The sequence below is a fragment of the Micromesistius poutassou genome, assembly GCF_964030765.1.
Source record: "Micromesistius poutassou genome assembly, chromosome: 9".
Taxonomy (NCBI): Eukaryota; Metazoa; Chordata; class Actinopteri; order Gadiformes; family Gadidae; genus Micromesistius; species Micromesistius poutassou.
In genome coordinates, this window is record NC_140279.1 from 16,717,837 (window position 1) to 16,741,021 (window position 23,185).

General features: G+C 42.5%; 2 protein-coding genes across 3 annotated transcripts in view; one reads left to right on the top strand and one right to left on the bottom strand.

Annotated features, from left to right (window-relative positions):
* Positions 1 to 125: 125 nt before the first annotated feature.
* Positions 126 to 9,397, bottom strand: actl6a (actin-like 6A). Of its 2 annotated transcripts, none has more exons than XM_084473218.1 (14): positions 9,236 to 9,397; positions 8,149 to 8,225; positions 7,114 to 7,288; positions 5,168 to 5,268; positions 4,788 to 4,885; positions 4,429 to 4,523; positions 3,526 to 3,632; positions 2,680 to 2,769; positions 2,253 to 2,314; positions 2,047 to 2,161; positions 1,667 to 1,747; positions 1,453 to 1,548; positions 1,094 to 1,180; positions 126 to 756 (listed from the first exon to the last, which is right to left on the bottom strand). In XM_084473218.1, exons 1-14 carry the CDS (start codon positions 9,258 to 9,260, stop codon positions 676 to 678), a joined length of 1,290 nt encoding a protein of 429 aa, XP_084329344.1. In that variant the 5' UTR covers positions 9,261 to 9,397; the 3' UTR covers positions 126 to 675. The 2 variants fall into 2 exon arrangements, with proteins under 2 accessions (XP_084329344.1, XP_084329343.1); XM_084473217.1 differs by having other exon boundaries at positions 3,511 to 3,632; positions 9,236 to 9,396.
* A 6,048-nt stretch (positions 9,398 to 15,445) lies between these two features.
* The window catches only part of LOC311353341 (guanine nucleotide-binding protein subunit beta-4-like), a 17,312-nt gene continuing 9,572 nt past the window's right edge, over positions 15,446 to 23,185 (top strand). Inside the window, 4 exon segments of the mRNA XM_084473220.1 lie at positions 15,446 to 15,605; positions 19,646 to 19,862; positions 20,594 to 20,632; positions 21,347 to 21,453. Of these exon segments, the coding sequence (XP_084329346.1) occupies positions 19,806 to 19,862; positions 20,594 to 20,632; positions 21,347 to 21,453 (203 nt within the window). The 5' untranslated portion in view covers positions 15,446 to 15,605; positions 19,646 to 19,805.

Below are 23,185 nucleotides of genomic sequence, written 5' to 3' on the forward strand. Positions count from 1 at the left end.
TCAGACCTCACATTAAAATATCTGATCTTTGATAAGGATTAACTCGTTGCTTAAAATAAAATGACAATGTTTCTTTGTTGAAAAACTTGAGAAATGGAAAAACCTCATAACAAAAGACTTTAATTTCAAAAGACACAACGTTGCAAATGAGTTAAAAAATTAAATACAGATTGTATTTGAAGTCAATCTCACCGCAAAAGGAGAGGACTGCATCCTGGCTATGAAAGGCTTATTACTTGAGGAATCGCTTTTATACAAAACAAACCTAAACTGTATGTTCATGTCACCGCTTGACCGTTTATAGTATTCATGTCCTGCAGAAACCTTGCACGTCTTATCTTCAATATCGACCTATGGCAATTGGAAACCCACTTCAACAAACATGTTTTCTTGAGATCAATGACGTAATATTAACAAGGCCATAAGGCTGCTTGATTGACCCCTCACAAATACACCAACTAAATGTCTGCATTGTAACACATCTTAAGTTATCACCGACAAGTAGATGTTTGCTATATAAAACCAAGGACATACAAACGATAGTTACAAAAAAACAATTCAACAAAACATCGGCTGATGACCCAGGGCCCGGGTAAAGACGTGAATTAAACGTGTGGTTTTTGCTATGATGGCATCCATACATGATGTGGTGGGGGAAGTAGGGTGGTTATTAAATCAAGGGCACTTCCTGTCCACACACTGTTTTCCTCCTTCCTCGTACTCCTGTTTAGAGATCCACATCTGCTGGAAGGTTCCCTGGAAGAACAGATCAGAGATGTGAGCGTAATTCAATTAGGTATTATATTTTATTATTATCTGTTCTTTATCACAATTGCTGTCCTTGAAGACTACACAGGCTTAACAGGAAAAAAAAGTCTAAACTTTTGAAATCCACCCCATTTGGACTGGCCAATAGAGAAATACACTTACTAAAATCACTTGATGAAACATTTATTTACCTTCTCAAAAGCGTTTCTCTTTGATGCAAAATATCTAACTAAACAGGAAAATGGGCATAACTCCACCATAGGCTCTGTGCCATCTGCCCCCAGAATGACCACAAAACCAATATGCTAGTAAACATCCAACTTACTAGTGATGCCAGGATGGAGCCTCCTATCCAGGCACTGAAGCGACGCTCCACCGTTGTGTTGTTGGCTATGAGCTTCAGCCTCATGCTCTGCAGACAGAACACATAACATGTTAGCATAGAATAAGACACATTGGCAGAGAGTGAAGAAGAGTGGCCTTCTGTCCACTTGTTTTCATTCAGAAGGCGCAAAATAGCCTCAGAAATGTAAACATAACCAAGAATGGTGAGTAAATACAAAATCATATGTTTAGAGAGCACGAATATTCCCAAGAAAAGGACATGTGCAATACATCTATAACAGTGAGGTGGCTCTTTATGATGAGGAGGAAAGATGCCATCTCCTGGCTTGTGCAACTTACAGGAGGAGTCTTCTGGGAGAGTTCCCTGTTGAGTCGGTCTGTGAAACCCTGGATGAGTGTGTTTCCCCCCGTCACCACCACACTGCCGTAGAGACCCTGACGCACACAAATTCAATCAAGTTATAAGCCAATAAGGGCTAGACAAGTCAATACATTGACGTATTCTTAGTTACAAGGAAACCCATGATTATTCTGACATTAGATTGGTGCTTACCGGTCGAATGTCTATGTCACACATGCCCACGCTGGTGGTCACCACGTGACCCACACCCAACATGGTGTTCCCAGAGAGACCCTGGGGAATACACACACAGCAAACATTTATAAGCGATGACTGCATGTCTTTTGATGAGGTCACAGGTCACTTGAATATGAATATGGAAAAAGTGTCTTGGTTTCTTTGTAGTCAACAGGTCTGTACGTCTTCAGAGGTCCAGGGCGACGTGCAAATGACCAGAATCGCACCAGACAATTTCAGTGATTTAAAGTGGAAATCATACACCTCACTATTTGATATGCACACATTAAAGTGTGTTGAGTACTTGACCATAGCTTGCCTCCATAAATGACACACACACACCTACACACACACACCTTTGCATTTGAGGGGTCAAACAGTCCCTCTGGGATCTTTAGCCTCTCCGCCCCAAAGTCACAGTTGTACCCGTTGGGCAGCTCATAGTGTACTGTGGGCATCTGGGCTGCGACCCTGGGAAAACAATACAGAACCACAAGTTGAGACTTTAGTTTAGACTAGCAAAAAGTGGGTATGACAACGAGAAGAAGCAGGTTCTCTTAACTGTTCATCGTATGGCGAGTCCGACACCTGGAGCACAGCGGCCTGGTAGTCCTGGATCACAGTCTGCGGGCCAGAAGACAGACACGCGTCACATCGTGCACTCGATCTGTGTAGTTCTAGTCACTCCTAAGATAGCTGTACAAATGATCTGGTATGAAATGCACTGATGATTTAATTCCAATTTTTCTCTACTCATTCCTAGCGTAATCATACCAATATACATGACCCAATATGAAATGCAGTAATTATTCACTGTACTTGTTTTCTTACATATACACTAAAACACAGTATTTAGGTTCTGAAACCCTCCTATCCAGTTGGTCTTTGCTCTCCCCAATGAATCAAGCGTGTGCTCCAAGGAGAGAACACACAAGGAACAACAGGCCCAGGCGACGCTGGAGAACGCTGCTTCCAATGCTGCTGCTTACATTACACATGTAGTTGTGCCAGGAGCGTGTGACTTGAGGTAGCTTCTCCTTCTTCTTCCAGCTGGCGGGGGATCCCTCACGCACTGCGTCCTGTGAGGACAAACAGCAGGGTTGGCAGACGGCTGTTGATGTTTACAATAGACGCTTCGTGCCAAGATCAGCTTGTTTTCTTAACCGTCGACATGTCAAGAATTGTGGGCCGGTGGCACAGTACTCACCGTCCCACATTATTGTGTCCTGTACTCGGTACAGGACACAATAATAAATGAGTAATAACTAATAATAATGGGATACGTTATGAAAATATTTTAATAGTTACTAAAGCTTAGGTTTACCGTTTAAATACATTTGTATGCATGCAAACTATCAGTTAAACATATGGTGCATTTAGGGAAGCAAGAAATATGCATCCCTGTCAAAAATAATCCTATGATTAAGAAAACATTTAAGGTTCAACTTAAATATCCAAATGGTGTTTGTCACCACAGGCAGCAGCGTAAGTATTCAATCACAGAATGTACTTTTTGGATCATCAACAATGTTCCTATTTATATTGACGATGCAATGGCAGATACACAACACAGATCAAAGTATGAATGAATATATACACCATGATATATCATGACTGAAATTATACACAAAACAAATAAACATGGTACAAAAAAATGGCACCAAAACACGATCACCACTGTGTAGGTCTATGGACACTTAAATAACACAAGGGCCACAATAACTATCAAAATGGCGTACTTACAGACCACCCCCACCACCGAGTGTTGAAAGACTCCAAGAAGGAAAAGAAATGTATGAAATGAGTGGGTTTTGACTTACTTTAGCAGGTCTCACCTTTGAGGCAATCATGTAAGGAGGGACTATTTCAACATTTAACTCCTGAAATAGCTCTCTACATTGCATGCTCATAAAGTCCCCCGCCAGGGGAGACTTGACGATGCCTGAAATAGAAGAGAAAAAAAGAAGAATTGATTGTTATTCTTTTCAGAACACAATCACAAAACAATGTTTATACCTATATAAAAGACTTGATTTGTCACGATTTAAGCAGAGCAAAAGGAACTTTCTTCAGTGTGCACTTCACTCCTTACATCTTTTTGACTTTGCTGTCACAAATAACCCCACCTCTCCCCATATCATATCATGATCCTTTAATGGGATCGCTGCTTTCCTCCGCTCCCATCTTGTGTTTCGCCGTAGTGCCGACTCATATGGTGATTTCGCAGAAAGCCTAGCTCCTGAGGTCAGGCCCCTAATGCTGTGACTCACTGAAACGGCTCCCTTCAGTCCTCTGCCCAGTGTAGGGGGATGAGGATTTCAGTGTTGAGGAAGGGGGAATTAAGTATGCAAGGTTTCTCATTACCTCTTCCTGTGCCGCAGTTGAATGAGGAGATGTAACTAACTGAGGAGGCACTGAGTGGTGCGCTCCATAACTAATGCATTATATTTAAACACTGAGGTAATTTAATCGTCATTTAATAGCAATGTATTGATCAGACCATGTTTAAAAAAAAAATAATATATACATACATAGAGCCTTTGACAAAGTAAAAGAATAAAAGATTGTCTGGTGTACAAATTTAAATGGTATGATTATATCTTCAGTAGCCTTTTAAAGCTCGTTTTGCAGTCAAAGAAACTGCTGAGGAATGAGTTGAATAATCAGCAGCACCCAACAATACTGGTTGATTCAGCTCATCTCCAATAATATATTATAAAGAGATGGGTCTTGCTCACCTTGCTGAAGGACATAACCATCATGCACTGGAATTGCTGTGGTGTGTGTGGCTCCACTGTCCAGGACTAAACCTGTCGATCGCCCGTTGGCAAAGCTGAGCCACCGGAGTTAAGGCCATATCTCATAGTAGAGACATGTGTATACGCACACGTTAATCAAAACGAGGTTCATTCAATGAAAGAAAAGCATATCCAAAAGTACTAATGTCAAAAAGTCAACCAAGTAAACAATACTCATTGGTAAATGCAGTAGCTTGGTGGAATGGTGGTGAAAGTAGGTTAACCAAGCTCGCACGGTACTTGCGTGCCATGATGGTCATGTTATTGTGAAAGCACAGTGGTTAGGTTGTGACGGATACGATGACAGCACTGCTGTTTTGCAGAGAAAGAAGGCCGGAATGTTGTAATGCTCAAACATCAGCTCTGTCAGCTTCTCCCGCTTCGCTCGCGTGTTCCACTGCACACACAAACAAAACAGCACATAAGTCCCCTTGCAACAGGTACTACATGCACAACACAGTGTATTGTGACACGACAAAAGGTTAAGGTACTGATTATATACGATAGATATGACAGAAGATATGTGTCAAAATACAATCTGATTGGGTCTTCTATATTGGCTATACATTACAAAGACGTACCTGCATTACGATATAGCGTGTTTAGCTTGTGACCATTACAGGATAATGCAAATAAAGTAATACTAAGCGTTATGACTGAGTACTAAATCCAGACTCACCGATGCTTCTGACATGAGCACCGGGTGCAGGCTTGGCTCAGATTTGAAGTGCATCTTGTAGGTGTGATCTAGAATGGCCTGGAAGCTGTCCCAGTCCTCGACTATAGAGAGGGAAAAGAAAGATTAATAAATTATTATCAGATGAGGGTGAGGATTTAACCCATCAAGTAGTCTGAGTTCCTTGATGGTCTTGTATATTTTATTTTCCCATATTACCCCATTGATGAAGTAACTGGAACTGGGTTTTGATTGAAGCTCTCATTGCAAAAAACGTGATGTGCACTCGACTCGCGAGGTTAGGATGGGGAAGTAGGCCACTGATATGCCAGTCGATGCATGACCTATTCTCATTGAACACTGATGCCAGTACTACACACACACACACAAGCAACACCAAGTCCCCCCTCCTTCACCTCACACTTACAGGCCTAGCGAAGGGGCTTAGGTAACATCACACAACATCGTCTGTCTCCCATCACACTTCATGGGTCAGATGGTGTGGGTGGGGGGAAATAGAGCAGCGATGATCTTTTTTTGGGATAGTAATTTGACAGCCGCGGGTGCTTCTGTTTCCAGGTCAGTTCTCTAAGGGTGCCTGGAGTCCCATGGTGGCGTTCTATTGCAATTAAGATCGGTGTCACACTCGTCTCTAAATAGCCCACAGCCAGGCTCCTGTGGACCGCTTTCTGATTAGCAGCATCCGCTAGGTCAGCATGGAGGAGAGTGTTCCCGCTTCATTGCCACCACTTCCACTGATCTCTTCTCAGTGGCCGGCGCCCGTCCGGCTGTCTTTTGAGTTGTAAATGGAACTTTTTATCGTCTTAAATTGCCTTATTTATTTTTGTTGGGTAGTAGTTTACTGATGTATGGTGCTGCTGTTACACCTCAATTTCCCATCAGGAATGACTGACAAACCCATCTCTCTAACACTATCTCTATCTACCGTTAAGTCAATATAAAATGACATCCATACACTAAATGTTGGATGGTAATTGCGCAATGTTCAAAGTGTGCATGAAAGTGAGGTAGGTACGTGCACATATTTTGGATATCAAACACTGCACAGAACGACCTGAGATGCACAGGTACTGAGGCGCATCATTTAATAGCCACCACAAATGACTTAACATCTGGAAAAACAAGACAGTAGGGCTGGGTGATAAAACGATAACGATATGTATTGCGATAGACACGTAATCAATATCAATAGAAAATGCGTTTGATAGAACGTTTCGATAATTTTTTTCCTCGTTGGAAGTTAACGGCGCAAAGAGTCTAGTCTTTGAACCAGAGATTGCGAAGCAAGGTTGGTTGCATGAACAAAGCACACGTCCTCTGATACCTGTGGAGGGGAGAGCAACGTATGGAGCCAATGGCCAATCATGTAACAGTATCAAGTTTGGCTGCGCCATCTCGTCTCGTGTGCGTTTCATAACAGAAACAGCGCGATGTGAGAAACAAAAGATGAGTACCGCAATGAGCGAGGAAATTGTAAATAATATATATGAAGATAGTTCTTCTCAGATCTCAGGCTTCTCTATGTTTACATTTAACACTGCAAATGTTTTTAGAACACTTTTTTGTAGCACATGTTTGTGAGCACTTTATAATTGATGATTGTTAAGTTTTCATTGTGATGTTCATTTTCATTCAGACTTATGTTAATATTTATTTGAGTTTTCCATGGTTGTGTTGACATTTTTCTCCTGGTCCTTATTTTAAATTATTATTATTATTATTATTAAATTATTATTATTGATCATTAAAAATGATCAATAATTATCAATATCGACCGATATGAAACACTTACATCGTGATACAGTTTTCAGCCATATCGCCCAGCCCTACATGACGACAAGTCTAAATCAATGAATGACACTGTGCCTCAAAGGCTCACAATAATCATGCTTTTAAAACCAAAGGAAAAAGAAAAAGAGAACACTCACTCATGCCGTTCTTGAGAGGAGACATGACCTCCATGTTTTCCCTGGGCACCCGGAGCTGGTTGGTGTCGATGAAGTAGGTGGTGCCGCTCTGCTTGGTCTTCTCCCCGTCCGTCTCCATGGGAGTGCTGCCATCCTCCCGGTCCAGAGTCACCCCGATCACCGTGGGGAAGTCCGCCTGCACCGGACAGGAGGCGAGAGGAACATGTGAGCATGGCCCATGCCTACATAACATGTATGTATGTATGTATGTATTCATGCATGTATGCATGCATGTATGCATGCATGCATGTATGTATGTATGCATGTATGTATGTGTGTATGTATGGTGCAAGTACAACAGCTTCGCGAGCAGGTTCATAATGATAGATCATAGGAGGTAAATATTAACAGCAAAAAATTATCACAAATAAGCTTGGGGGCCCTGTGGTTTGGGCATTGGTGTTGTATTAGTAAGAAATTGAAGAGAAGTCTTGCAAATACTGAATTGTTCCAGCCAACTCTCAAATGTCAGTAGTATTTTATCTGCTTACTAAGCTTTTTTGACTTTGCTTATCATCTCTTGTGATCCACAAATAAAAGTGTGCCTTTGGTGAGCCACACCTCTCACTCAGTCAACAACTTTGGGGTAAAACATGCGCCATCGTTATGCAGTTGGATTGGCTCAAAACCTGCCTGAACCGTTTTAAGTAGGGTTTAATTAACACTTCACCAACACATATATAACTAGTAAGCTCCAGATAACATTCCATAAAAGTCACCTGGTGTGCATCACAAACATCATACCCCCCCCCCCCTATAACATAGGGGGGGGGTATAAGAAGGCATGTTATTTAAGTTTATGTAAAGACCTAAAAATCGAATTCTTAGGCACAGAGAAATTAAATGCAACTCAATTCATTAGAACTTGATTTATCTGGATGATCTCTAGAGTGATAGACCTAATTTCTTGACACCAATGGCCATCCCAAAGGATAATAAAATAACGATACACAGCGGAAGAGGAGATACATAGTAAAGCAGGTCAGATCCACTTACCTTGGGACAATCTTCTCCCGCATAGCCAGCTCTCACCGAATACGAGCCAATGTCAAACACCAACGCCCCCACCTCATCTGCAGACAGACACAGGCACAATTATTGTGAGTTCTACTCATCAATACGGCAGAATAAATGACGCAGGCAGAATAAATGACGCAGGTAGTCGTGTGATTAGTGTGACGAACGAATGGATAAGTTATTATTGTTATTAAAAACACAAAACTTTAAATAGCTGAATAATGATACGAGGATTCAGATTGAAAACAATCAACACCAATCGTCACCCACCACTCTATTCAATCAACGTTCAACTTGGATAGTGTATACACACACACGCATGGCAGTTCAGTCTGGTTACATGAAGACGTCAGTCTCAGTGCTGAGAAACAAGGGTTTGTGACTGTAGTGTTCCTGAGTCTCTTTGCAGTATCAGAATATTGGTTACTAAGTTGTATTGGTTGATAAAAAACCTGTTGCTCCAATGTTTATTTAGTTAACGGTATAGTATCGTGAGTTGCAACCATTAGTGTCCCCATTGGTTTAAAATGGGTTTGACATACAGAAGATTGCCTTTGTGTATGAGATCTACCAAAACATTATGGGTTGTTTTGAGAACCAAAAGCCCGGGGCCAAAATACAATCAGGATATAATAAGTATAAGAGATGTGTATATACGTTTTAGAGCGATGCACAAACTTGATAAATGCCGTTCAAACGTGCAGAATAGTCATACGCTCACGTACGCTCTCTGTATAACGCTACGCGTTAGCAACAACGGCATTGTTGCACCCCAGCGTTCATTCATTTGCTAGCTAGCGGTGCCAGCTAACGTTAGCTGACTGCATTGTGATCTAAACTAAAATTACACCACATTGTGCAGGTCTAAAATGCTACAATTAATCACAACTGCTTTGATATGGTCTGGAATGTATCAAATGACTTGAAAATATATCAAACTGCATTGCCTCGACTGTGATCACGGCTAGTTTTACTAGCTAACTATAGCATGCTAGCAAGCATCTTGCAGAAGGGAACAACGTGGCTCCGTGTTTCCTTTTAGTTTTATCGGGATGAAATCACTCACCGCCTCCATACACTCCGCCACTCATCCTTTTATCTTTTTACAATAAAATTGATACACGGCTTCGGTTGATAATAACGTGGAATCACAACCGCTAAACGGTTAATCACAACAAAAGGTACATTAGCATGGATCAACCTATCCGGCGGCAGAGTGCGTCAGGCCAGCTATCCAATCAGAACGTCGACGGCATCACTACGGTCCTGTTTTTTTCATGACGTAAACTCAAGCGTTTAGAATAACAGCAGAGAGAACGTGCAGGAGGACTGCATATCTCCCGCTCGGTAGGCATTTTTGCCCTTGACATTAATAATAATAGACAATGGTATATGAACCAGTTAAGAGTATAGATATGGCATGGTTAGTTTAAGAAAGTATTTAGCCAGTAAATGTTCACAGATGAAGCAACCAGCTCTTCTCTTATGATTTTCACTTTGAACTCTGTACATGCCCGCTTTGAGAGTGTAAATAAATAATAAAAGGCATAAGTCAACAATGAAAATGAGTTTAGTAGGACTACAGTAAAGCCTGCTAATGGAAAACTTCTAGCCTTGTGCACCACAAGAGGTTTATAACCCACAAATATGTGCATTGGTCTTTGACTCTACGGCTTTTACCACACGCACACCACTTGATGGCATGTACTTTCATGAGATAACATAATATGATAATGAGAAAGGCTAAAAGTGTCTGTAGACACTTGGAAATCTATGAGGAAACAGAAAAAATTAGGCTTAAACATGTACAATAAGGAGCCTTATCAAGATTGCCTCGATTGAGTAGTTGAATAGGCCATGATTAATCTGGACTGATTCAACTTGCATGGCAATAGCGGTATTCTCTTCCATTGTATCTATACTTCTCACTCTCTTTTTCTCATTTTCCTAGCTGCCTGGACGTCACACTATTGCCTAGTTGCTAACCAAAGGGTATAATGTCTGGCTGCCCTTTTAGTCCTTGTTTCACCTTCCAGGAGGTGTCTGATGTCTGGCCCCCCCTCTGTTGCTGTTTTTGGGTTGTTTTCACCACCACATCATGCCACACTCTTCTGCCATTCCCATACAAAAAGTAGAAGAAGAAAAAGAAGGAGAGGAGGAGGAGAAAGATCCTTGGCATCCATCATTGACAGCTTGCAGTGTGTAGGGGAGTAGGAGTGTGTAGGGAACCACGAGGAGCGGCAAGTGCGGCAGGTTTGAAAGGTGGTGTGTGGGATATTGGCCCTGGTTCTGGCAGCACGTTCTTGGGAGTCCCTGGGCTGAGGATCTCCTGGGGCCCTCCTACAGCGTGGTGGTTTGTGGTTGGCGGTTCGTGTCCATGCCATGTTTCATCATCAGTGCTTCTTGTTCAGTCCGGCGCTACCTCCGGCATGCTGTTATATTAACATTACAATAAAATAACACGATGCCCCTTATACCTCATGGTCACTGGCAGAATGTATGTAGCTTAGAGTTTCTTCCCCAAAGGACATTATGTGATTGTTTGTATTAATTGGATCACATCATGCCTATTCAATTCACACCAAATAGATTGAATATATTTATTGATATTAAAGATTATTTTCAAGTACTGTGTTAACTTGCTTGCTTTAATGATTTTTTAAACCCAACTGAACCACGTCATTTGCTGCTTCCAACAATAGTTAATCAGATGGTAAGGTATAATAAACAGGTATAATACACAAACCCACTGTCCCTTTAATATAATTACTTAATTTCTCATTTTTGGTCCCCCCCCCCATCACCCACCTACCTAGCCCCCACCCCCTTGCAATCCTCCCACTCAGCCAAGCCATCTCTCTGCATGCATCATGTCTCACTCTCTCACTCCCTCCATCTACGTTCCTCCTGGCAGCATCGCCACCACCACACACCAGAGGAAGAACTGAAACCTAACGGCGGCTCAGTGTGCGGCTCTTTCTCCCCTTTTCTCTCTCTGTCTCTCTCACTCTTGCTCTCTCTCTCTCACAGTCCACGCACTTTAGGACATATACAGAAAACGCCTACTTCCTTCCTACTTCTTTAAACTGGGAAAGGTAAAGAAAAAGCTAAAAACTCTTGATATTGTTGAGTGTCATGAATGTGAAGTTTCTGGTGTGCGCATTCTGATTGTGTGAGGTTTTCAATGCATTCCTTCAGTGAGTTTTTGTCACCACCAGAAAGAAGGATAAGATGTTCATGTGTATACAGAGAAGGGGTACCCTGTTAAGTATAATGTAGTTATGCAAATGGTTGCAGTAAGACTACAGTTATTGTTTAAATGGTCCAGATTAGTCCAACCACAAGCTATGGAACATAAACTATATATGCTTCAAGGGAAGTAATGGATTTCTGCAAAACACATGCTGGTGTTATTGTAAACTAAATCCACAGTGGTCTGTTGACACTGAAGTATCAATGGTCTTGGTTCGAACAGTTTGACAAGCTTGTTTGAAAGAGTGTTAGTATTTTGGTTCCAGCTAGGAGGTAGTACTACCCGGGTTGTGCTTTGTGTTTGAACCTGTGGTGCGCCAAAATGTCACGGCAAATTAATTGTAGGCTTATGTTAATGAATAAATGATAATCTGGTGTCATAGTGATTCAGCTGTGAGGGCAGACATTTAAAAAGGGTGGAATTTGCACACCCGAAAGTGATGGCTCTAACATAAGCAGCAACAAAAGATATATATATATCAACACTAAGCAAAATAAAGTATTTTTTTTCTTTCTTATATACCATATTTGTACAGACACAAAACAACAAACAAAACAAGAAAGTTAACATATTACGTGTCTCATCACTTAGATCTTTGTGGTTTCCTGTATCCTTGATTCAGGCAATTTGTTGAGATTCCCCACGGCTGATTCTCACTTCTCTTCAGAACTGCATGACCTTCCCTAAAAGTAAAATATCAGCCACAATGCCTCATGCCGCAATGTTGATTGTAAAATGTACATCTAGGTTTTCAGCATTCTTGTAACCAAAAGTCAAACAGCCTTCAACCATTAGTAGACGTTTTTATCCGAAGCGACTTACATTTGCACATTTATGATTCACTATAAACATTAGTCAATTAAGATTATACATTTATTTTCTTGACATGATGAACATGATAAACTTAAGATAATGCCACCTAATTGTACTCACTTTCCTAATTTGTTCCGGCCCTGTTAGATATATATTTCAGAGAGCAAAAGAACCGGATAAACTAAGGTGCCATAATCCCATTGTTATCCTCAATAAGGAACTTTGAAAAAAAGCCATGTTTATGTTAGTAGATACAGTAATTATTACAGAATTCAGAAGTCAGAGAATCCTTAAATCAGTGTAACGCCTCTCCAGAGTTTGACTGGAACACAACATAGGAAGTGCTATCGCAGAGAAGATGAGGGTACTTGAGCAAGCTGCCACTCTGGAAGTCTCTCATAGGCCAACAATAGTACTGAGATTAGGACTGGAGTTATGTTGTTGTAACATGATGCAAACTAGTGATTGGAGAGAGATCCTAGGTTTGAGTGCTTTTGTAATTTCGTTGTGACCTATTTTCACAGGAGGAACCTGTTTCTTGCACAGAATCTCTCACACTTATTACAGAGTGATTTCCAATGTGAGTGTCATGTATTGTTAAATGTGTTAGGATTCCTTTGACAAAACAGATTTGTGTGACATGTCCCACCCATTTGTGTCAACAATGATTTTGTTACACATTTTCATATGTGAAATACATCACAGCAGTGGTTATCAGCAGATAAGTAATAGCACGAACAAACACTTTCTCAAGGACCCATTCAGAGCAGGCTGTGCCAGGGACCAAAAGCAAAACTCCTAAACCATGAAGATCTATTTCTCTGATGAAAGAAAGAGAGACAGAATGGGAGAGTGAGAGAGTGGTGGTGGCAGGCCGGACAAGAAGCGCATATTTTATGTCTCTTTAGCACTCTTCAAGAGGGTCCTTTTTTTCAATGATCCATTATGCATAGCAGTTCTGGTCTCCCCGCCATTTCTCCTACCTTCTTGACGTCAGTTGCCATTTGTGAGGGTTGCCCCGGCAACGGCCAGCCTCCCCTGGAGATATGTCTGGTGGATAAGGCGGCCCTGATAAAGCCTTTTAAGGTCCTTGCGTCCCTGCATCTTTTAATTGCCTTTGATGCAAAAGTAGTATTACATGGAGGTCGTGTGGGGAGGGGGTGGTGGAGGAAGAGGCGTTGCCCACAAGATGCCTTAAAATTGGGAACGGGGGGGGTTGAGTTTGCACAGGGAAGCTGTTAAAGTGAAGGTGGCGCTTTGTTGTTTACGAATTAAAATCAGAATCACAACTTTATTGTGATTTAATTAAGTATGAATAAATATGATGACAGAGACGTCTCATAACGGTGCCCATGTTGTAGTTCCCAGAAAATAGGCCTTCTTGAGATCTCTTGAAATATTATTCAGGAAAAGCAGCAAATTATATCATGATAATTTAGATGAATAAAAAATGTTTTCTTTAATTTAATCACGTGGAAAACCTACAAAAACAGAGAAAATTTAGTTGCATGGAAACATATTTACCACATGTGCTGTGATGTTCATTATTTCTGAGCGTTGCCATACTGATGTGTTTCTATATCATGATCTGTTTAATACTGAGTTTGTATGTATGCATGCAAAAACATATCTGTGTAACCGACAGATACTATCAACAGATACCTGCTCTAAAACCCTGACATGCTATTTATAGCACTAGCAGTGTGTGTGTTTTTTCAACCACCAGGCTATTGATGTTCTATTTTTACTGTGTTAATTTGCTCCCTCCCTCACTTTTTGGTTGCCAAGCGATGGGCTAAGGGACCTGATTGGCCGAGTATGTGCTCTTGGACACCTTTACCACAATGCTGCTTAGCTGGCTTCTGAATCCACTGTCTGTCGGTTCACTATATAGTTGTACCGAGGGAAGACTGTATATAACATCTATGTCTATTCTACTTGAGATTATTTTATACTGCACATTATTTTGCTTTTGTGTATGCCTTTCTACCCTAGGTTGGAGTTTATTTGGGCAGTCTGAAAGGAAATCTGGAAAAATGGTAGCTATGTCTACAGGTGTAGGCATGAGAGGTGTAGCATGAGTTATATACAGTCATAGTTGCATGGTATAATACTTCACTTCAACTAGAAGTGAAGATATATTATTCATTTAGAATTGTGAGAATTGAGTGTTGATCATGTGGTTAAAACATCCCAAATTGGCCATTTTCCAGTAGACAGAAATCAAATATCTAGGTGGGATTGGATATCAGCGCTGAAAAACAAACCATAAAACATTGCTCTCTGTAATCAGTTTAATCCTAATCCTCATGATACATTTAGACGGAATGAGATTAGACAGATTAAACTACTGCTGTGTGTGAATTTAATTATCCCTAATCTGACCCCAAGCCATTTGAAAGGAACAAGGTCTGAATAACTTTCATCTTTCATTGATTATGGCTCATGCAGAGATATGGAGAAGCTTATCCCTCTGCCTTTCATAGGCCACCATTAAACATTTAGTCTGTCATAATGGATAATAGGCCAACTAGCTTTAGTTCTGGCTATCCAACCTATATTTTGTAGCATGTGTTGCGATGACACTAAAGTGTTATAGGGTTCTTGTTGACAAATTGGAGTCAGTGTAATATGTTTGGAGGGGGGGATTAAAAAAAACACAAGTTCAAAGGGGGAGGTTTTATTAACAATTATAAGCATGTTACACCACCCATCACGTTTCACTTCTATAGTCATATAATATAAGCCTAAATAATGCGTGCGAATGTGAGGGAAAATACATTTTACATTTATTATCAAATATTTAGGATTAAGTGTTAAAAAACATGGGTGAAGATTATTCCAATTTCTACTACAAGGGGGATTCCAGGGGGATACATAGATTCTCCGTTTGTTTCCTGTATCCCATTCTGTTCCTTTTCTCTCTGATGAGGGGGCTGCCAGGCAATACCACTTTCGCTTAGGTGACACAACCAATTGTGCCAAAGTTGATTCTGCTACGCAACACAAATATAATCCAAATTTAAAGTGATTTAAACAGAATTATTCTCTTTCGTCTTAAATGGCAAAGTCATACGAAGAAACGCATTAAGATTAAGATAAAACTCGAAGCATTTTTTCCCCAACGCACCCCTTCGTCGTAGGCTGTTGCCATGTTCCCATTTTCATGGGTGTGGTGATTAGATTGCTTGGTGAAATTGTTTTCTGGTCAATTCTTCCTTGAGTTGCATGAGCGACAGATACAGGTCTGTTTTTGCGCTAGATCGTTCAGCTATCGCTATATCTCGTGTTAAAAACTGCGCCATTATGAACATCTGAGAAGCGGTTAGATAAACGGATCGGAACGACGGAGCGCGCGAGCGTGATTCAGGTAAGAAGTGAGCTCGAGCGGGCGGTAGCGGTCGGGACATTTCGGGGCTTTATTTCCTGCTTATCGAATGCTAACGTTGTGTTCTTCACGTTGTCGCCAGAGAACGAAGAATATCAGTTTCCGAATAATTCGTCACCATTTTTTTTACAAGGTGGGTTATCCCCACTGCTGTGTTAAAACGCCACCGTCCTGTTTTCTTAGCCCGTCTTCCACTGTTGTAAATTAAAACGTTTACGCAGAGCGGCCTTGTGTGGAGACTTGACTGTTAAATACCTTTTTGGAGCCAACACTATCGTGACAATTGGCGAGGTCAAGGATTGTTGATGTTTAATCGTATCGAAGAAAGCATTATATGTTGTAAATGTGTAGTTACAATAGCATTATTGTTGCATTTCGTTATACGCTACATTCCGCCTTCCCTTTTTAGCGGTAACTGGTTGGCGTTTTCTGTAACGCCCATTGATTGAGACATTTTTTTCCATAAAAAAATGATTTTAACCCAGGATATGTGCAATAATTTGTCAAACCTATCCGAACGATCATTTCCTGAATGTGCTGTAACTGATACGACTGTGCATCGCGTCGGGAGTGCAAGACCTTAACGCTATGTAACGTTCACGATTCAGGAAAGTTGTCCTGAAACCACCTGTGGCTTTGCATCCAACAGAGGCCGAACATTTAATTATAACTACGTTACATTACAAATGACCATCTAGATACCATTAGGTAATATATGTGATATAACCGAATAACACGAATTGCCCTATAAATAACGCAATCGCCATTCACTGTATTTCTGGTTTAGCTGACAGCCCTTGCTTTCTGTAATAGCAATTGCTCAAGCTCTCATTTGGCATTGGAAGAATTGTACGAATGTTGGCTGGGTGCCATGGGTAAAAAGCCATTCACCTACCATGTGTTGTTAGGTAGCACTACAACTACCACTACATAGTTCGCCCCATTCCCTGGATGTTTGTATTGTGGCCCTACCTGGACATGTCGACACCTGGGAGAACCACCCTGCACGCATGCATGCCCAGATGAGAGGAAGTCATCTTCCTCTCATCAGATAAGGAGTGTTGACTATAGCATACACTCAACTTAACTTGGTCCATAGCATGTTGCAATCTGTGGACCCCCCCATACACACACGTCCCCTCCCCAAATATCTGACCCACATTCAGAATTCTTCGATGATGTAGTAGACCACCACCCGTGATCTTTCGTTAAGATGACTGACTGATTACTTGACTGATTAGTTTTTAGTTGCTATTGTTCAGCCACGTGTATCTCTGTTGATGGATACACCATAGACAGTATGGTTTACATTCTGATCAGGCTATGTTAGGAAGTGGGCTCAGTTGACGAAAGCAGGCTAATTAAAAGAGTAAGCAAATACTTTTCACTAGGAATTGTATGTTCTTCTGCTCCTGTCTCTGGATTATTTCATTCTATTATGATTTCTAATTTGAATGGACTGTGAACAGTTACTAATAATATTGACTGAGTGTATAAATGTTGTTGTATATCCTGGAATATTTTATTTCTAAGCAAGCCTGTTTGTTGTCAGCCCAAGTCTTGCTTCATGTCTGTTCATACAATTATACATTACACATCATGTATACACTGTAACATGGACCCATTTATAAGCCATTGAGAAGCGACAGCATGTGAATGGGACTGGTTAGTGTTTTATTTGCAAATATGCAGAATAACGGAATAATGGTGATACTATACATCAAAATCGTTAAGACATGGCTATGGACATCTCTGTCGTACAGCAAACACAGAAGTTATAATATTCAATCAGTGTGAAATCAGAGTATCAAATTGTCAATCATCAGGAGAAGTGTTTAAAATGGCAACGATGCAAATCAGGATCACAGAGATGCATTTGAGAGTTTTGGGGATTTAAACACAGAATTGTTTTTGCCACAGAGCTGGTTACATATACAAAGACGTTGGCTGCCTGGTGAAATGTCATTGGAAGCAGAGTGGCGGAGCCACCGCTGTGAGGCTTGGTTCCATGGCGGCATGCCTGGTGCCAAGCAGAGCTAGCTACTGTAGCCGGATAGCACACACTGGACAATGGGAAGCTCCCATCACACACAGCTCCTCCTTTGTCACCCCTGTCCCTGTGCCATGCCTTCAGCCTCCATGGCTCTGGGTGGATGGTTGGGACCACGGCTGGGTGGTTGGATGGGAGGCTGGCTACCTCAGTGGCTGTTTCTGTTCAGCTAGAGAGCAGAAACTAGCACACACGCACGCACCCACACAGATGTACACTGCCCCTTATGTGAGTGCCTTGAGATGTACCCTCTTTCTTTGGGGTGAGAAAATTAGCAAATGTCAGTCTGTCGAAATTCCTATTTCTTTAAGTCACCTTTTTGAAAAGGCTCACATTGTTGACGTCAAATTTAATCAGCCCGTCATCTGCGTTTTTTTCTCTCCCGTCATCTTTCATGTTTGTACAATCCGCATTTCATCACACAAGCCCTCGGGCCGAGTATCGATCGCTCGTATCTAACCGAAGAAAAAGGGGGGGGTCATGCCAGGTTTGTTTTACTGGCGCACACTGGTCGGCCCCCGCTGTGGGGGAAGCAGCCTTACCGTAGGCCCGGACACCGGGCTTCTGGCGGCCCGCTAACGTCACGGTGCTGCTGATGCAGTCTCCTCAGAAGGGCTTGCGTCATTCCGGAGGGATGGGTGTGGGGCGAGGGGGTGAACCGGTGATGATGTCACTAAGGCAGCCCAAGCAGGCATTGCAACGCTCGTTAAGACGCAAGTCCACCTTGGCCTTGACGACATCTCAGGGCGGGAGAGAGCATGCTCGCTCCACTTATCATTATATATTACATATATGTCTCGTATTAAGCATTTCGTTTTTTGCCTGTCTTCCTCAACATGGATATTGGCTCTGAAGGAATATTACTTGATTGAGGAGGTGAGTTCATGGTTTTTATTTGCTGGTGTGATTTTGCGTCACAGATCTTTTGGTTGTACCTCCTGTGGTAGTGCTGGTTATACTGGGAGCCCCATGGTACAGGTTATTTGAGTTTGAATAAACAAAGCTTCAAAATGTTCCCAGTCACGATTTTCGTGTGGAGGAGACGGAGTGCACTGAACCTATTCTCTTGAATTATAGAAAGTGAAACTGAAAAATGAATCTAGATCGGTTCGACTTTCTGAACAGCTGGCGACGAAACAGCCTCGATTATGAGTGAGGGGGGGAGGGTGGTTACGGCAGTCCAAACCTTCCTGAGGAGTGTGTAAGTGCGCTGTGACCCACATTCTGGCGACATGCACATTGCACACATGACCAAACTTCCATGCACACGCTTGATCTGAAACAGTGCGCAATTAAACGCAAACACATACACACATGACGTCAAGGCTCTCTCACCAATAAAAAAACACTTCACGGCACATTGTTTGAGATTAATCGCAGAGTCAACACGCGCCCGGCACCAACGGATATGCCTGGAGCCAACAAAAGCGTTTCTATCGCCTTATACAGTAAGTGTGTATTGGCGCTGGTGGGAGGTCCAGCGTTCTGCGCCGGGGCTAACGACACAATGCAGTAACACAAGAGGGGGATTGAGCAGGGAAAGGTCAGGCCTGGGCTCAGATGGCCTTCTGAACTCCACCGGGGGTGTTTGAAGAGCCATGCCACCCTCTGCGATTCCCTGGCCTGACCCAGGGTAGACAGACCCCATATACACATGACCGCGTACACATTGACGCACATGCATTGACTCGCATTCACACTCACACACTCCCTTGCGTGCACAGACATACACACTATGCATTCATACACAGAGCATGGTGTTTTTCCCCTTTGTCCACACTCATATCCATCCCAGCCCACAGATACCTGTTTGTAATGGAAGGAGTCCATCAAAATAACATATCGTCAATCTCTCTCGCTCTCTCCCTCTCCACCTCTCCCCCTCTCCCCCTCCCCCTCTCTATTTCACAATATCTATATTTCACTCCGTTTGTAATACTTTTTTTCTTCTTCTCTTGTTTTTTTCTCACAGGTGTCAGCTGGCATAAGTGTGCGCTGGTTGTGAGAAAAGTGTGTGCGAGAGTGTGTGTGTGCGCATGTGTGTGTATGCGTGTGTATGAGTGTGTTTTTTTTTCCTGAGCCAAGCCAGTATTCCCTAGCAGAGTGACGCCTGAACACATCGCTGAGGCAACATGAGCGAGCTGGAACAGTTACGGCAGGAAGCCGAGCAACTACGCAATCAGATCCGGGTACATCTCTCGCTCGCTCTCTCTCTCTCACTCTCTCTCCCTATCTCTCTCTCTCACTTTCAGTCTTTCTCTGATTGTGTGGTGTGTAATAGTGCCTCAGTATTCTGTGTGGGTTTGTGGTGTAACATTCATGCATGCTCTGATCGATTCACAATCGCATACATTTATATCTGAAATCGGATTTGATTTACATTCTTTAGGAACTACACAATTATGTTAGTGTTATACAGAAAGCTTTATTTTGTTATTATTATTATTATTATTATTATTAACATTTACATTTATTCACAGTTAATACATACATACATACATCTACATGTTTGCGAAGATGTAACACCATGTCTCAACTCTTCATAATAGGAATCGTAAGCTACCATGGGCTAATACACCTTGGCCTTCTCTGTCAAATCGGGTTTTCAATCGCCCTGCTCCACATATTAATCAGTAAAAGACATGGATCGAATTATAGTCATGCCACGCTCCCAAAGACCTTCTTGTCCTTAACGGTTTCTTAGGAATCGCTTTTCTGAGAAGTTGACTGAGTGATTGAGTGAGTGACTTTCATTTTGACGCTACTTTCAGTTTTATCCATTGAATGTGCGATACATCAAGCAATGTGCATGTATTCTCACCAGAGGTGTCTGGTGTGTACATTGTTACTAAAGCCTTACACTGGGGGGTACATCCTTAATCAGTTACTGTTGACTGAAACTACATTTGTGTTGTTGCAGGATGCAAGGAAAGCCTGCAGTGACTCCACTCTGTCACAGGTAAGCCACTGGTGCCACTGTGTGTATTTAAGATGAGCACAAGTTTTGTTTTCATGTCCTGGTCATAGGAACAATTTCCCAAAAGTGAGGACTTTCAGCTCGCGTTTCAAAAGGATAACTTGTATCGTACAACCTTGGATCGGTCCAGAATTAAGGACGCTCGCTTCAGCCAGCTGTCGAGAGCCCGTACCTTGGGGCAAGTGTTGTCTGTCCCGTGAATGTCAACCGAAAGAAGCCTCTCGTCTCTTAGCATTGACAGGCTCACACACGCACACCGGGTCTAGACACGGTTCTCCATAAGTCTACCCCGCATGAGTAATGCCATGAAAAACAATCGATGCACAAAACCGACTCGAGGTTGGGAGTGTTGAGTTACAAAACGTGGTCTTTCTATTAGCTTGAATGCAATACGTTTACGTCTACGAAGATTAAAATGTATTACCGACTTGTAGTACATCGCAGCATAGAGGTTCGGGCATGCAGCGCTGCAACATCCTGGTGTTAACCCCTCGAACCCTGTGTGTGTGTGTGTGTGTGTGTGTGTGTGTGTGTGTGTGTGTGTGTGTGTGTGTGTGTGTGTGTGTGTGTGTGTGTGTGTGTGTGTGTGTGTGTGTGTGTGTGTGTGTGTGTGTGTGTGTGTGTGTGTGTGTGTGTGTGCGATGCACGCGGGGGGGAACCCACTGTGTCTGACGCAGCTTCCTGTGTTTTTGGCAGATCACAGCTGGTCTGGACTCGGTGGGCCGGATACAGATGAGGACCCGTCGAACGCTCAGGGGCCACCTGGCTAAGATCTATGCAATGCACTGGGGAAGCGACTCCAGGTAGGAGCCCCCAACCCAACCCCCCCCCCCCCACACACACACACACACACACACACACACACCATAGTGACGAATGGTAATGTTAACTGCTAATACTACCACTCAGATAGATCATGGTATATAAAGATCAGGAGATCAGGCCACGCTGTTACACTGGGGAGGTGATGACTGTAGTATGATGGCAGAGCCCCTGTGACCACCGGCTATAGAAGTCGTACTATAGAAGTCGGTTAAATTACCTGTCAGACCTTACAAGACATTCCCCAGTACAGGTAGTAGTGTCGGGTGCACAGCAAGAATATACAGCTATTACCTATGGGCCAATAAGAAAAAGTACATTTTGAATGTCAATATCTCCCACATTTAAGGAAAGCGAGATCCTCAGCGATGTACTTTACGTGACATTTACATCCACGTCTTCACTGCGATGGTATTGTGAGCCCAAATGTGAGACTAAACACTGAGGAGGATTGATAATTGTACAGTGGGACGACAGCTAACATCAAGGAGTTGTGCGTGCAGGTGTATTTGACGTGGTCATTTCTCTGTGTAATCGATTGTTTCTATCACTATGTATCTCTCTGTCCACCTGTCTCTATCTGTCTGTCTCCCGATGCAAATCGCTTGGGGAAAAGTGACGGCAGCCCCAGGTGTGGGGCCTTTTGCGCTACTACTATTGTTCCCCTACTAATATGACTAATACCACCTTTTAGGACTAGTACTTCTGCCACTCCCACTACTATTTCTGTCACTGGCACTAATACAACACCCCGCCCCCCCCTTCCCTCCTCTCCAAAACACACCAAACAACCCCAGTCCTGATGTTTGCACTAAAGACACTGGCGCTCACCCTAGTTTGTGGGGTCTTCTCCTGTAAGATGCAGTTTGTAAGATTGACCTCCACCTTGAAATGTTCCCAAATATATTCTCTCTCTTTCTACCTTGATGGCTGATGTCTTTAAAGTACGGTCAGTCACTTCATTATGTGGTACATTTCCGCTCACAAATCACTAGAGTCTAAACCAGTGGCCACTTTGGTGGTCTGGTGTCTGGTGAGTACTTACAAACTGCTCCTTCTGCTGAGGACGTTCCCAGTCAGCACTGAGAATTGATAAAAAATGTCATATTTTCTATCAATGTGTCCATCATGGGAGGTTAAGTAAAGCATGCAGTGCACTAGACAATGGATGTACAATCTCTAGTCTGCACCAAAGAACAGGATTTTTCAGTTCGATTGTGAATCTTAGATCCTTCAAAAAGAATTAGCTAATGATTCTAGTTGTTTAATTGAAAGGTTTAATTGCTGATTAACGATACAGCATTTCAGCGATTATGCATAGGTTAATTAGGCATCCTTGGTGTGTGTGTGTGTGTGTGTGTGTGTGTGTGTGTGTGGTGTGTGTGTGTGTGTGTGTGTGTGTGTGTGTGTGTGTGTGTGTGTGTGTGTGTGTGTGTGTGTGTGTGTGTGAGCATATATATATATATATGTGTGTGTGTGTGTGTGTGTGTGTGTGTGTGTGTGTGTGTGTGTGTGTGTGTGTGTGTGTGTGTGTGGTGTGCGTGTGCGTACGTGCCAGGTCCGGCCCACAGGAGGCCCCCAAACAGCCTGTGTTTATTTTGTATACAGCGGTTGACATTTGAGCACAGGAGACGCTCCCCTCTCTCTCTCTTAGCTCTCTGGCTGCTGCAGATGGACGCGGAGTGCTGTAAGACTCACTTCCTGTCCCCGGGG

Coding starts and splice junctions, on each gene's coding strand:
- actl6a (XM_084473217.1), bottom strand. CDS start 9,260: ATGAGTGGCGGAGTGTATGGAGGCG. Junction 2,315..2,679: donor GGCACAACTACATGTGTAAT/GTAAGCAGCAGC, acceptor TCTGGCCCGCAG/ACTGTGATCCAGGACTACCA. Junction 2,162..2,252: donor GACTCGCCATACGATGAACA/GTTAAGAGAACC, acceptor TTGTTTTCCCAG/GGTCGCAGCCCAGATGCCCA.